Genomic DNA, 14,678 nt, shown 5'->3' with positions numbered 1-14,678 from the left:
GGTGCTTTGGGGTTCACTGCTACAAGAAACCTCTGAACTTATGTAGTCACCCCAAGTCCTCAAGGCTTTTTTTTGGGGGGGAGGGGGCTTTTGTATTCTAGCTGGCTCATGGCTGAGAAAGGCATATTTCTTCTTGTGACGTGAATGACCTCGTGTGCCTAGGGGAGCCATTCAATGGCCAACTGGATGTGACAGAGACCGTGAATTATGAGGAGGAAGATCTGCATCAGGAGACAGGCAGTCACCCGAGGCAACCCGGGATGAGTCAGCCTGGAAGATTTCCTTCCCAAGTTCCAGACAACCAAGTCCCGGTCGGTCAGCCTCCGAGACGTAGCCGGGAACATAACTGGAAGCAAACTGGAACAACTGAATGCAGCGCTACCTGTGGGAAAGGTTTGTAGTGACGGACTCACCGATTTGACCCTGGGAAAGCTTGAAGGAGGTGGAGAATTTAGCCATTGATTAGTTTATTTATTCAGTTTCTATAACTGCCCATCTCTGCCAAGCGATTCTGGATGGCTTATAAGTCTAGAATTCTAAAATAGTTAAAACAATGAAAACAGCCAGAAAAGAAATTTATTTATTTATTTATTTTATTACATTTATATACCGCCCTTTCCCGAAGGACTCAGGGCGGTTTACAGGGTGATTAAAAAACCAAGATACAAAAGTTAAAAACAAATTTTAAAAAAATTATATTTGTCCCTGCATAAATAAAACCCCAGTTAAAATAAGATAGTGAAACAACTAACAGCAGCCAAGATAGTGAAACAACTAACAGTAGGATCAAGAAACAGGGCCCTGAGCAGATTCTGATCCCCATACCCTGGCAGGTAGCCAAGTTTTTAAAGCCTTACGGAAGACCAACCAGATTGGGGCAGCAAAATACTGTCAGTTCTCTCTCTCTTAGTACTTGGGACATCTTCAAGGCCTCCCAATGCCAGCTGTCATTTTCCCCTCCAGATCATCTCAGTTATTGAAGCTTGACCTCAGGAGGAAAAAAAATCAAGAAATTCTCTGCTGGAAAAATTTCCTGGTGGTGTAACTCCATCTGAAGTTTAGGGCTTCCTAGAAACATTTTTATTTTTCAGACCTGGGGTGAAGGACACCCCTCCTGAGTCCAGGCCATGCACGTTGACCGGGTCTTCCTCCATTTTTCTTAGCCGAGGGTCTAACGCTTGGATGGAAGATTTGCTACCATCCTAGAAAGAAAAAGCAGAGCTATATCTCTGTCCCCTTGGCCAAATCCAAAGCAATTGTCAGAATTTTCCACATTTGGGACCCAAGGAAACTGCCTCTTCCAAAGACATTTTGGGCAGGTTTTCCTCTCTCCGATCATGCCCCATTTCTGGAGCTCCTCAGCTGACCATTCCTGGGAACGTTGGTGGCTGTGAAAACAGGATTTGCTAGCCACTGGGATATTTACTGCTCTGATAGAAGCAGCATGCTGAGAGAGGAAAATGTAGCAAAAAGAGAAATGCTGGAGATTGGCCAAAACTTCCGGATTTTCTGTAAACTCACTCTGGAGAAGAATAGCCCTCAAAGTGAAATTATTGCAGATTGGCTTTTGGGAGGCTGAGAGTTTTCCTGGTTGAATACACCACTGAATATATTACATTTGGCTTTGGCAGAAACTTCTTTTTTCATTTCCTTTGTGAGTAAATCAGGACTGTTTTTTTTCACGGCGTGTCAAGCAGCCCTCAGGACTAAGCAGGAAAGCCAGTTTCTCTCCCCACCCCACCCCACCCTCAACGTGAATGGAAGAACCGCGGGAAATACCTCATGAGAGTTCAGGATGATTGAAAACAAAACACACTGAATGGACCTCATTCTGCGATGCCAAGAGTCTGACGCATGAATCTGTAGCTGACCATCAGTGGCCCAGATACAACCTCCAAGAGCCACAGCCTTCATGGCCCATGTGGAGAGATTCTGAGAGTTGTGGGCTCTGCAACCTATGGAGGGCCACAACATCTCTTAATATAATATGTGGCAGTTTTGATCGATTTCTTGGTTGGCTGCTATCGAGTTGTTCTCTAACCCTAGTTAGAACTTCACCCTGGTGATCTGTCCCCAACCTTGTTCTTCAGAACTTCCAAGGGCCTTCCACTGAGTCTCTCCCCTTTGCTGCTGGTGGTCCTCCTCTTCTTCTGTTTCCTTCTACTGTTCCCACCCTCAGAGTCTTCTCCAGAGAGATGGGTCTTCATATGATATGTCCAAAGTAAGATAACACGAAGCTGGTCAAATCTGAACCTAATTAAGTAGGCCCTGCAACTGTTCTGAAGTGATACTCATCCCGCAAGCTTGTAGCATTTCATCTCTTCACTGAGCACCTTGTACAATAAAGCGTTCTGCAGCCTTCAATGTTCCTCCTTGTCTTGTGAGAACTGCAACCTCGTTGTCAAAATCTACTTTGCAGTTGGCCTGGGTTCAAGAGCATGTCATATTTTGACTGGGAAGATAATCCAACTTGGTCCAGATCCCTGCCCTGGAGAAATTGGCAATGGAAAGAACCTTCTCTGGTTTAAATTCAGGAAGAGGGATCTGTTCCAAGGACTGCTGTGAGAAATTTTTTAAAAAAACAAAAACCTTTCTCCCTCTATCCCTTGTGAAGGGAAAATCAATTTTCTGACAAAATATATACGATATCCTACTTCAAAGATTGGGAAAGGTTTCCATTGCTGAGGAATTCAAATGTATTTGCTTTTGCCATCAACCATAACAGAAGGGCAAACAATCAGCTTTATCAGAGAAGCATCACAACAACAGTCAAGGTTGTTTAAACTGAGCATCAAGTAGACGGTTTGGAAATAACGCTTGGTCCCACTTAGGGGAGATCTGTGGAAGCCGATGTGGTAGGCTGGTCACTAAAGCCCCCACGGCATTCAAAGGGTTTCCTCGCAGTCTTACTAAAACTGGCTCCAACTGTGAGAAGTTTGTGGTGGTGGTGGTTTCTTTTAAAACAAAGGTTCATAGTCTAGGGTGGAAGCGCCCTGTAGCCTTTTGCAGCCAAACCAGCAAAGAAGAAAGAAAAAAAGCCCCTTAGAGAGAAATTTACGATGACCTAAAAGCAGTTCTCTTAATTAGATTCATGGCTGTTGGCCGAAACTCAGTCAGATGTGTTTGTCGCTTGTTGGATTAAGCACACATGAGAGAGAGAGAGAGAGAGAGAGGGAGGGAGAGAGAGAGAGAGAGAGACAGAGAGAGAGGGAGGGAGAAAGAGAGAGAGAGGGAGGGAGGGAGGGAGGGAGGGAGAAAGAGAGAGAGAGAGAGAGAGAGAGAGGGAGAAACAGAAAAGGAGGGAGAGAGGGAGGGAGAGAGAGAGGGAGAAACGGAGGGGGAGAGAAAGAGAGAGAGAGATTGGTTTGACCTGGTGTATGTTTAGTGGGCTTTCTCTGCTCCATTCTTATTTATGGTTTCTGATCTGGAATATCTATGGAAATTCAGGGTGAGTTCAATTGAATGCAGGAGAAGAAATTGACTCATCCCATCCAGGAATACCTGTATATCTGCCATTCAATGGATTTTTCACAGCTTCTTGCTTTATCTGGCTTTTCCTTTCAGGGGCGCAATATCCCGTCTTCCGCTGCGTGCACAGAAACACTCACGAGGAGGTGGCCGACAGCTACTGTGAGGTCAACTCCAAGCCCACCCCAGAGGAGGAGCCCTGCAACCTTTTCCCTTGCCCAGCCTTGTAAGGAGCCGAACCTTTCTCATGTAGCATCTAAGCTTTCCTGGCCATTTCCAGAGAACCCTAGCCACAGTCCCTGCCCCCCCCACCCAAAACAAATTTCTGAAATTTCAAGTGGAAGTAGGGTGACAATGCTTAGTTAATGTAGCTCTGTCTAGGAACTAAAGCTACAATCCAATCCACATTGAACACAGAGAATCTCTCTAGCTCAGGGTCGAATGGTGGGACCTTTGGTGCTCTCTGGGTTTGGTGGTTTTCCTGCAGACGTTTCATGATCCAACTAGGTAATATCATCAGGGCTAGGAGGGAGGGGGGTTTGCAGAGAGGAGGAGGACTGTGGGGTCCTTTGTGCTCTCTGAGCTTGATTGTTTACTTGCAGAGTTTTCATGATGCAACTAGGACTAGGTAACATCATCAGTGCCAGAAGGGAAGGGGGTTTGTGGAGTGGAGAAGAAGGAGAGGAAGAGGGGGAGGAGAAGAAGGAGGAGGAGAACGGTGGGGTCCTTGGTGGACTCTGAGCTGGGTTGTTTTCTTGCAGACATTTCATTACCCAACTAGGTAACGTCACAAGTACCTGATCATCACCCTCATCATTAAAGCATCATCAACACCACCAGAGCATTGAAGATATTGCCTAATTTGGTAACAACACATCTGCAGGAAAACAAGCTCAGAGACCACCAAGGACCCCAATTCACATTTCTCAGAAAGGAAGTTAAGGGGAAATTTGTATTTGTGCTGAAATTTACCGGTCAGTACAGAGGAGAAATTCACCCCCGGTCGGGTGATAGGGTCGTTCATTTCCACCATTTTTCAGAGGTTTCCATTTTCTGCGCTCAGCTAGTGTGCAAGACAATCCATAAAGCTATTGGCAAAAGTCCAGACTTATAGATGGCACCAATGTGTTGCATTTCCTTATTTCCTAGCTGGGATTTAGGAGAGTGGTCAGAATGCAGCAAATCCTGTGGCCTGGGGATGCAGCACCGCCAAGTTCTCTGCCGGCAAGTCTATGCCAACCGCACCTTAACGGTTCAGCTGCACCGATGCCAACACCTGGAGAAACCAGAGACGACAAGTACGTGCCAACTGAAGATCTGCAGTGAATGGCAAATTCGGACAGAATGGACATCGGTAAACAGGAATGATTCAAAGCCAAACAACATTGGCAGCTTGGCAGTGCCATTGACGCAACCCACTCCTCCTTGTTGGTAGCCCTTTCTGAAGAGGCCAGGTCAATCCTTCAGCAGGGTAAATGAGACCGTTCACAAGACCAGGAGGGCTGGAAGGACAGTGTTCCTGAAAGCTGAATGGGATGAGAGGCATCCGGGCACCTAGTGAGACAGAGGCAGATCTTGGCTTACTTTGATTATCAGAGGAAATTCGTGGGCTCCATTTCAAAACAAGGGCGGAAGGTTTCCATCAGCACCAGACTGCCCTTGAAATAAATAAATAGGGGGGAAAAACAGCTGTGGTCTTCCAAAAGACTTGAGCTTTGACATAGCCCCCAATCCAGGAGATCTTGGCTGTGTGGTGGGGTCGTCACAAGGGCAGGGCCTGGGGTGATAGCCTGCTGACTTGAAAGCAACCTTTGATCCCTGAGTTTTGTGTCTGCTTGACCCGAAAGTTTGTTCTTGTTTTTAGTGCTCGGTTCCATGTGGAGTTGGCCAGAAGACCCGGGACGTAAAATGTGTCAGCAACCTTGGGGACGTTGTTGATGATGAGGAGTGTAACATGAAGCTGCGGCCAAATGACATTGAGAACTGTGATATGGGGCCTTGTGCCAAGAGCTGGTTCCTTACGGAATGGAGTGATCGGGTAAGGTTGGGTATTTTCATCCCATTGAATCAAGAGTTTGCTCAGGCAAAGCAGAGCAGCTTAGCATATAAAAAACCCCCAAACTTTCAACATAGATCAGGGGTCTTCAAACTTGGCCCTTTTATGACTTGTGGACTTCAACTCCCAAAATTCCTCAGCCAGCATGCCTAGCTGAGGAACTCTGGGAGTTGAAGTCCACAAGTCATAAAAGGGCCAAGTTTGAAGACCCCTGACATAGATGATCGAAGTCTAATCTTTGGTCATGCTGGTCTAAAAAAAAAAGAATTGCATTACACAAATAGCAGTACAGATTAATATTGCAGTTTCTGGAAAGCCTTAAAAGGACACCTGGTTTTCTAACTTTATCCCTCAGATGTGTGCCAATTTCTTTTGAAGTTCCTCTTGCTGTTTTGAAATTGACTCTCTTGGTCATTGGAAGTGCTGGTGTATGGAAGCTTGCAAGGAGAAATACCTAATTCACACGTCCCCCTGGTCACTAAGGATGTTCAAGGACCCACCGTCCCACTGATACTCGGCGATATTCTCTAGTCTTCTGAAAGGTTTTCAGCAGGAAATTCTCTTTTCCCCAAGAACAGAGGTCTCCAAACTTGGCAACTTTAACACTTGCGGACTTCAACTCCCAGAATTCCTCCACCAGCCATGAAGTCTTGAAGCCTGGAAGTCCACAAGTCTTAAAGTTGCTAGGTTTGGAGACTCCTGCCCAAGAGACACGGAAGATAGTTGTTTCTGGAGAAGTCCAAAGTGTACAGCTTCCACCTTTGTCATACCTGCTCTAGGGGAACTTCCCTTTCCCAAGGAATCTTAGAGGTGATCCTGAGTGATTGTAGAGAAAATATCTTGGAGGTCCCACAAGAGAAGCTGATTTCTATAGACTTTCATCTCAATAAAGCTGTAATTCTTCCAGTTGGCCAGATGCTTATAACCCCATGCCAGAATCTCCCTGCTCCACCAACTTCTTTCTCAAGGCTGAAGCTCAAAGCTGTAATTGAGTCTCTTTTCTCATTTCACAAAGTATTTTTTAGTGTTTATTTATTTACCTTGACAAGGGAATGGATATCTCTTTAGTGATTTATTGGAATCCATATGAGAAGAAAAAGGTATTATTCCCCCAGAACAGTGAAGCAAAAAATAAATGCACAAAAGCATCTCTGGATTAAATCCAACACTGTTATAAATCCAGCCACATCAGTCAAGAGATTAACTGCAGGCTTTCTTCCTCTTCCTTCTCCCACAAGCATTTGTTCTTCCAAAGTTTTAAACCTGTGACTTCCCCCCCCCTCGCTTTTTACACCGGAGAATGTCTTTATTGCTATTTGCACACAGTGTACCAAATCGTTTTGATTGGATCAGACATTTTTGCCCGGTGGGTCCTTTTGAAGAATCGAGGAGAGCTTAGCAAATGGTTTTAAGATGAATGTTATTCCAAATACAGGTATTCCTCAACAAATGATCACAACCGACCCAAGCATTTCTGTTGCAAAGCGAGAGAGTTTGTTTTGCCCCATTTTGCGACCATTCTTGTCCCGGTTGCTAAGCAAATCATTGCAGGTTGATAAGTTAGTAACCTGGTCGTTAAGTGAATTTGGCTTTCCCCATTGACTTTGCTTGTTAGAAGGTCACAAAAAGGGAATCACGTGACCCCCCTCCCCCGGGGATGCTGCAACCATCATAAATACGAGTCAGAAATCTAAATTTCTGGTCTCGGCCCCACCCAGATCTCTGCTCTTCGCCTCTTGGCTGGGCTGGTGGTTCCCAAAGAATGTCCTTATTTTAATTTTAAAAGGCTGGGCGAGAGAGAAGCTGAGCGCCAAGGAATATTTCAGTCTGAAGTCTCCCGCTGAAGCCCTTTGAATTCTTCTGGAGCAGTAAATTCTGTCCTGAAATCTCACTCGGCAGGGTGGGTTCGGCTCTATCTTCTCATTTGGCCTTTCGTCTGAAACTGGATCCGCCAACGGCGGGCTCGCCTGCAGCCGTTTAAGACAGAAGAGAGGGGGATCTTAGTTGGGGAACTTCACCCAAAGTGGTTTCCAGTTCTTTGCCTTGGAGAGGGCTGGGGGAGGAATGATCCTGGAAAAGGAAATCAGCTGAAAAGAAAAACATCTTTTGCAGGGACACACACAGACACACACACACACAATCTAAAATAATGTCTTTCTGTTGTAATTTTTCTTTCCCTAGGGCTGCAGACAGAGGTTTTTTTTTCATGGTGTTCTCCCCTCCTGATGAACTCAGAACCAGCTTGAAAGTTCAAGAACCTCCATAATTGAATTTTATCATCCCATAGAACCTAGTTCTTCAACACAATAATCCTCCCCTTCCTCCTCCTCCTCCTCGTCTCCCCTCCCCTCCCCTCCCCTCCCCTCCCCTCCCCTTCCTTTCCTTTCCTTTCCTTTCCTTTCCTTTCCTTTCCTTTCCTTTCCTTTCCTTTCCTTTCCTTTCCTTTCCTTTCCTTTCCTTTCCTTTCCTTTCCTTTCCTTTCCTTTCCTTTCCTTTCCTTTCCTTTCTTAATGAAATTGTGTGTGTGTGTGTGTGGCTGTGGGTGTGTGTGCGTGCGGTTGCCAAATGCCAAAATTGGCACATGTAGCCTACCCTGTAACAAAATGCTTACTTGGGGCTTTCTTTCCATGTGAAATATAATATAAATGTTCGTGACTGTTTAAATTCAATTATGCACACATCTTTCAGCAGTCAGCGCATGGTTTTTCTTTATTTTGAATAATCCATTCTCTGCCCCCTCTAAAAGAATCAGATACGAATTCCTGCCTGCCTGGGTCTGTCTTAAAAGGTGAGGGACAATAGAGTGAGAAAGGGAGTTAAAGGAAGGAAGAGAAGCGTGGTGGAAAACGAGGACCTAGGTACACGTGCAAAACACGGAAAGAATTTGCATCTGATTGAAACACTCGGAGGCTCTGGAAGATTCAGCATATTCAAGGCGTTGCATTCACAGAGGAAAAAAACGGGCAGGTTTTTCGTCACATTGTTGGGACCCTCGTCCTTTACCACATTCCATAGATATCCCCCCCCAAAAAAATCTGTGTCTCTATGTGTGTATGAGAAAGAGAAATACAGCCTTCCTTTTCTTTGCATTTCATACCTTCTGTGAATCTCAGTTTTCTACAAACGCGAGCCCTGCTTAATTTCCTAAATTTTATTTCTTTTTTTATATGGAAAACGGGTTCTCTGGAAAAACCCCACTGTGCCTTTTGCTCTTCCTGTTTTCTCCTGCCATTTTTTCTCCCCTTGCCCAGTTTTTTGGTACAAGAGGGCGTGGAGGAAGAAGAATCTCTTGCAAACTCACCTTTAAAATCATTCAATTTTGTTACTATGTTGCATAGCCTTTCTCCATGGCCCAAGGTGGGATTTCCCCAGCTAGAAATCTGACTTGTGTGGTATGTTTTGTGTCAAACAGGACTCTCTCCTCCCAATGCTTCCTGTAATTCATTTTCTCGTAGTTATGATCCTTCCGCTGTCTTTTTCATCCCAACAGTGCTCGGCAGAATGTGGTTCCGGCGTTCGAACCCGATCCGTGGTCTGCATGACCAACCACATCAGCAGTTTGCCGCTGGAGGGTTGCGGGCACAACAGACCCTCGGAAACCACCCCCCTGTGACAACGGGCCTTGCCTGGGGAAAGTCGAGTGGTTTGCCGGCAGCTGGAGTCAGGTATCTTTCACCCATGGATGTCAGGTATTTCTGGATCCCTCTTTAGCTGGAGGCGGTGGTTAAAGACACTGAGCTTGTCAGCCAGGAAATTGACAGCCCGGGTTCGAGACCCAAGTGCTGTGCAACGGGGGGGCTCCTGTTCCCTTGCCCCTGCCCACCTAGTAGGTAGAAAAGCATGCAAATAAACATGAGCCAGCCTTGTGCTGCAGCTGCCAAAAAAGCCAGTGCAGTACTAGGCTGCATTAACGGAGGGACAGAATCAAGATCACATGAAGTGTTACTACCACTTTATAACGCCTTGGTAAGGCCACACTTGGAATACTGCATCCAGTTTTGGTCATCACGATGTAAAAAAGATGTTGAGACTCTAGAAAGAGTGCAGTGAAGAGCAACAAGGATGATCAGGGGACTGGAGGCTAAAACATGTAAGGAATGGTTGCTGGAATTGGGGATGTCTAGTTTAACGAAGAGAAGGATGATGGCGGACATAATAGCAGTGTTCCAATATCTGAGGGGCTGCCCCAAAGAAGAGGGGGTGAACCTAATCTCCGAAGGCAGGACAAGAAGCAACGGATGGAAACTAACCAAAGAGAGAAGCAACCTAGAACTAGGGAAGAAATTTCCTGACAGTGAGGACAATTAATCAGTGGAACAACTTGCCTCCAGAAGTTGTGAATGCTCCAACACTGGAAGTTTTTAAGAAGAGACTGGACAGCCACTGGTCTGAAATGGTATGGGGCAGGGGTGTCAAACTGCTGACCCATGGGCCGGATGCATCATGCAGAAGCCATACCCACCCCGTTGCCGGCAATGGCAAAACAGTCCTGATACGTCACGCGACATCATGTGACATTGCGAGTTTGACATGTCTGGTATAGGGTTTCCGGCCTGAGCAGGGGGTTGGACTAAAAGACCTCCAAAGTCCCTTCCAATTCTGTTATTCTGTAATCAAATGTGAGTAGATCAATAAGTACCACTTTGGTGGGACGTTAACAGCGTGTGCCTTTGGTGTATAGCCATGCTGGCCACATGACCACAGAAACCATTGTCTTTGGACAATGCTGGCTCCCTCAGCCAAGAAACGGAGATGGGTGCTGCCCCCTACAGCCGGACATGGCTGAACAGGGGGAATCTGTACCTTTAGCTGGAATGGTTGCCAAGAGAACTAGGTTCTGTCTCAAGGCCATGAGGTAAGGAAGTCCTTGCACACCCCCGAGAGCAGGTGAGAAGACAAGAGAAGACTAGAATCGCTCTTTCACCAATTCTCAATGCTGTGCGGCCTTAAGAACAGCTGCAAAGCAGATGTGGCAGAACCTAGCCAGATTTTGATGGTTGTCTTATCAGAGAAAGCTGGAAGAGGCCCATTTAAAAAGAAGGGCTCATCTGTTGCTGATTTCTCAGCTGTGGAGGGGAGCGTAGCCCCATTTTCCACTCTTCTCGTTCTGGTCCTCCAATTTGATGACACCTCAAATGGGTCTGGAGACGATCCTGCTGAAGTGTTAACCGTGATAAACATCCCTGGATTTCAGCAAAACAGGTGATCCTGTGCTGAACACTGCAGAGCCAGAAATAGTATATTGCTGTAAATTTAGTCTTTTCACACCAAAAAGATAAAGTCAGAGCCATGAGCTCCACTCCTGCAATATGTCTTCAGATAGTCCTTGGGTTTGGACCATTTATTAGGGGTCCATTCAAGTTGGTGATGGTGGGGTCCAAGGGAGACTTGCAACTGGTCCTCAAGAGTTTCGATCATCATAGCATCCAGACGTCCATGAGTCTTAAAGTTGACACAGTTGGACACTCCTGTTTTTAAGCAAGTACCATTGCAAAGGACGCGGTGGCTCAGTGGGTTTGGCAGGTCGAATCCCGAGTGCCGCGTAACAGAGTGAGCCCCTGTTACTCATCCCAGCTTCTGCCAACCTAGCAGTTCGAAAGCACGTAAAAATGCAAGTAGAAAAATAGGGACCACTCCGGTGGGAAGGTAACAGCGTTCCGTGCGCCTTTGGCGTCTAGTCATGCTGGCCACATGACCACGGAGACGTCCTCGGACAAGCGCTGGCTCTTCGGCTTTGAAACAGAGATGAGCACCGGGCCCTAGAGTTCGAAACGACTAGCACGCATGTGCGGGGGAACCTTTACCCTTACCTTAACCATTGCAAGATCTGAGGGAAATCCCTGCAATCGAGGGTCTTTATTATCCATTTGACCCCACTCTGCCTGGAACAAAGTGAGCACTTGAGATGGATTCAGCTTGATCCAGTTGTAGATCAAGGAGAGAAGCAACTTAGAACTAAAGAGAAATTTCCTGACAGTTAGAACAATTAATCTGTGGAATAACCTGCCTCCAGAAATTGGGAATGCTCCAACACAGGAGGTTTTTAAGAAGATATTGGACAACCATTTGTCTGGAATGGTATAGGGTTGACTGCTTGTGCAGGGGGTTGGACTAGGAGACCTCCAAGGTCCCTTGCAACTCTGTTATTCTATATTCTGCTCCTTTAATCCTGTTCCTTAAGGATTTTAGGAGGTCAGTCGATTTTGATAAAAGCAGTTTCTTCCTTCTATTTTTCCTCTGATAATATTGGCGATACTCACATCTGCCAGCTGCTTAGCCTTTGCTGGGCACCAACAGTTCACTCCCACTGCACAAACATTTTTCCTGAAAATAAAACACAACTTTTGCACAGCCAAAAGTTTTCGTTTGGGTAACTGCTCCCCTAAGAGTTAAGTTGCTTTGAGACCCACAATTTACAATGCTGTTAACTGGAATTATGTTTGAACTCCAGACATCCGTGTTGAGTTTATCTATAAATCTACCCTCTCTGCCCCAGGCCTCTAATTTATTTCTCCAAGGTAATAAATTCTTCAGGAATAGGCACCCAAGAGTATTTTAAAACCCACAAGACTTTAATTCTCCTTTGTTAGTTATAATCTCTTTCTCTGCAACAGATGGGCACATGCTGATATTGTAAGGTTGAAAAGCACACAAAATGACACAGTGTCGTATTGAAAGCAGATGGTTACCATTTCAAAATAGTTTTATTACAATTGCGCAACTTGGTTCCTTGCTTATTGTTGCTGGTGTCCCCGTTGAAAAGTAGATGTAATTTATGAGCCCTTACATCAGGATAAATGCGTGAGCCTTTAAGCCATCTCAGAAATAATGATTGTTTCAAAGCCTACTCAGATAAATCAGCTCCACTCAATCAATCACCTGATTGGTGCACAACAAAAAGAAGAAAGAGAAGAGGAAATCAAATATTGGAGCAAGAGTTGCATCTGTGTCCAGGAAATTGGAACAGGTAAAGCAGAGGTCTCCAACCTTGGGAACTTTACAACTGGTGGACTTCAGCTCCCAGAATTCTGGGTGGCTGAGGAATTCTGGGAATTGAAGTCCACAATCTGTAAAGTTGCCACGGTTGGAGACCCCTGAGGTAAAGGACAAAGCTAAACTTTATAGGACCACTTACCCAAAAGAAAAATCCTCATATTCTTCATTGAAACCAGTACATAATTGTGCAGGAGGAGGAGGAGGAGGAGGACTGTGGGGTACTTAGTGCTCTCTGAGCCTGGCAGTTTTCTTGCACACATTTCATGACCCAACTAGGGAACATCATCAATGCAGAAGGGAGGGGTTTTAGGCTGAGTTATCCTTTCCCCCCATCCCTGTTAACCAGACCATACTAAAAACATTTGTTATTCTGGATTCAAGTCTGTTTGGGCTGCTTTTAGTTATCACGTGTGTTGATTTTGCTCAGAACAGCCTGTACTTTTCGCTGGGACAGCTGATCTACGTCTATTCAAACATAACAAAAATTATACTTGGCCTATGAACAACAGTCCCTTTTAAAAATAAGAGTCGGTTAGGCTAGGCTAATCCAAAACCCCAATCTCTTTAGAGATCGTAGCCTTTCGAGTGACCTAGAAAACGGTGCATTATTGGAGTTGTCTTTTTCAGGAAGAACACAACATCTGTATATTTAATCTTTAAAGCTGCAGGAGAGATCTTCAAAAAGCCAAAATCAGCTTCGTTTTTCCAGACCTTCATGAAGTCCATGTCCAACACCTGGGTGGATTGCTTGTCCTTCCAAAAGATTGAAGAGGACAGGAGGGGTTTTTTTTCTTTTAAAGAAGCCAGCAGTCAACCTGAATTCTCACCTCCATTGCTGGAGAAGGAGCAAAAATGTTCACCTTCCACGGAAGTCAGTTTTGCTTAGAAGCTGCAGCCTTCTCTTTTAGAAGAAGAAGGGAAAAAACACGTTTGTGCGACGGCTGCCACAAGGGAAGGAGGTCTCTACCCACTTGGGTTTCTGCCAATCTGTGGTCTTTCTGAAGCTCTAGCTGGTTCCACCTCACTTCCACGTGGGGAGAATGTGCTTAAAAATGTACGGAATCAGAGAACCACCGGCTGTAACGCATGCTTCTTTTTCTGTTTGCTTTTTGAACGCGTGCTTCCATCAGAGGACTGCAACACCAGAGGAGGAGAACTGTATTCAAGGCTGGAATATGGGCCTGGAAAATAATAGGCGCCATAAGTCCCTGCTTTGCATTGCTCCTTGTAAAGGGTGAGAGTGGATTGGTGGTTCCTCCAAATCTAATTGAATGAATTGGCTAAACGGAGGAAAAGAAATTGGATGAGATTCAGAGCTTGCCTTTGTCTTAGTTCTCCTAAGAAAAACCTCTTCTTTCCCTTCAGATAACCACCCATGTCACAATGCTGTTAGGGTTTTTTTTCTTTATTACAGTGTACCCAGGAGAATTTTACTCATATTTTTCCTCTGATTTTATTACCCTCCTCCTTCCTTCCTTCCTTCCTTCCTTCCTTCCTTCCTTCCTTCCTTCCTTCCTTCCTTCCTTCCTCCCTCCCTCCCTCCCTCCCTCCTGTCTCTCCTCCCTCCCTCCTTTTCTTCTCCCTTTTCTCCTTCCTTCTTTCCCCATTCTCATTTTCTTTTCTTCCTCCCTCGTTCCCTCCCTCCTGTCTCTCCTCCCTCCCTCCTCTCCTTCCTTCCTTTCCCCATTCTCATCTTCCTTCCTTCCTTCTCCCATTCTCATTTCCTCTTCTTTCTTTCTTTCTTTCTTTCTTTCTTTCTTTCTTTCTTTCTTTCTTTCTTTCTTTCTTTCTTTCCCACATTAAACAAGAGGTCAAACATGCTGGAAAAATAACTTGGCCTAGCTCTGGTTTCTGTGGAGCCACATGACTGCAATCACATTTGGTGGAGTCTTGCAAACCGATCCTGGTGTTCTGTGAAAGCGAGTGCTTATTAAACTTGAGCTATCAAACTGCCTGTTTATTTTGTTTTTAAGCAGAATCAATTAGTCCTCCTGATTAAAGTAAGATGCCTGCAACAGATCTTGAACAGACACAGGAATCTTGGTGGTGGTTGCTGCAAATTTAGCTGGAATGAACTCAGAAAAACAAAGCAAGTGTTAATATCAAAAGTCAAACAGTTCTTGGACCAGCCACTGAAGTATCTTTTGATATTATTTTT

General features: G+C 45.3%; 1 protein-coding gene across 1 annotated transcript in view; it reads left to right on the top strand.

Moving 5' to 3' along the window:
- Window positions 1–14,678, top strand: part of LOC310645501 (thrombospondin type-1 domain-containing protein 4-like) — a gene marked incomplete at its 5' end in the record, with an annotated part of 114,340 nt that overhangs the window by 95,085 nt on the left and 4,577 nt on the right. Inside the window, 6 exon segments of the mRNA XM_083371274.1 lie at window positions 163–393; window positions 3,565–3,694; window positions 4,618–4,822; window positions 5,333–5,506; window positions 9,015–9,128; window positions 9,130–9,189. Of these exon segments, the coding sequence (XP_083227400.1) occupies window positions 163–393; window positions 3,565–3,694; window positions 4,618–4,822; window positions 5,333–5,506; window positions 9,015–9,128; window positions 9,130–9,189 (914 nt within the window).

Source organism: Vipera ursinii, assembly GCF_947247035.1.
Source record: "Vipera ursinii genome assembly, chromosome: 11".
Classification (NCBI taxonomy): Eukaryota; Metazoa; Chordata; class Lepidosauria; order Squamata; family Viperidae; genus Vipera; species Vipera ursinii.
This window is presented reverse-complemented; position numbering and strand designations above follow the sequence as displayed.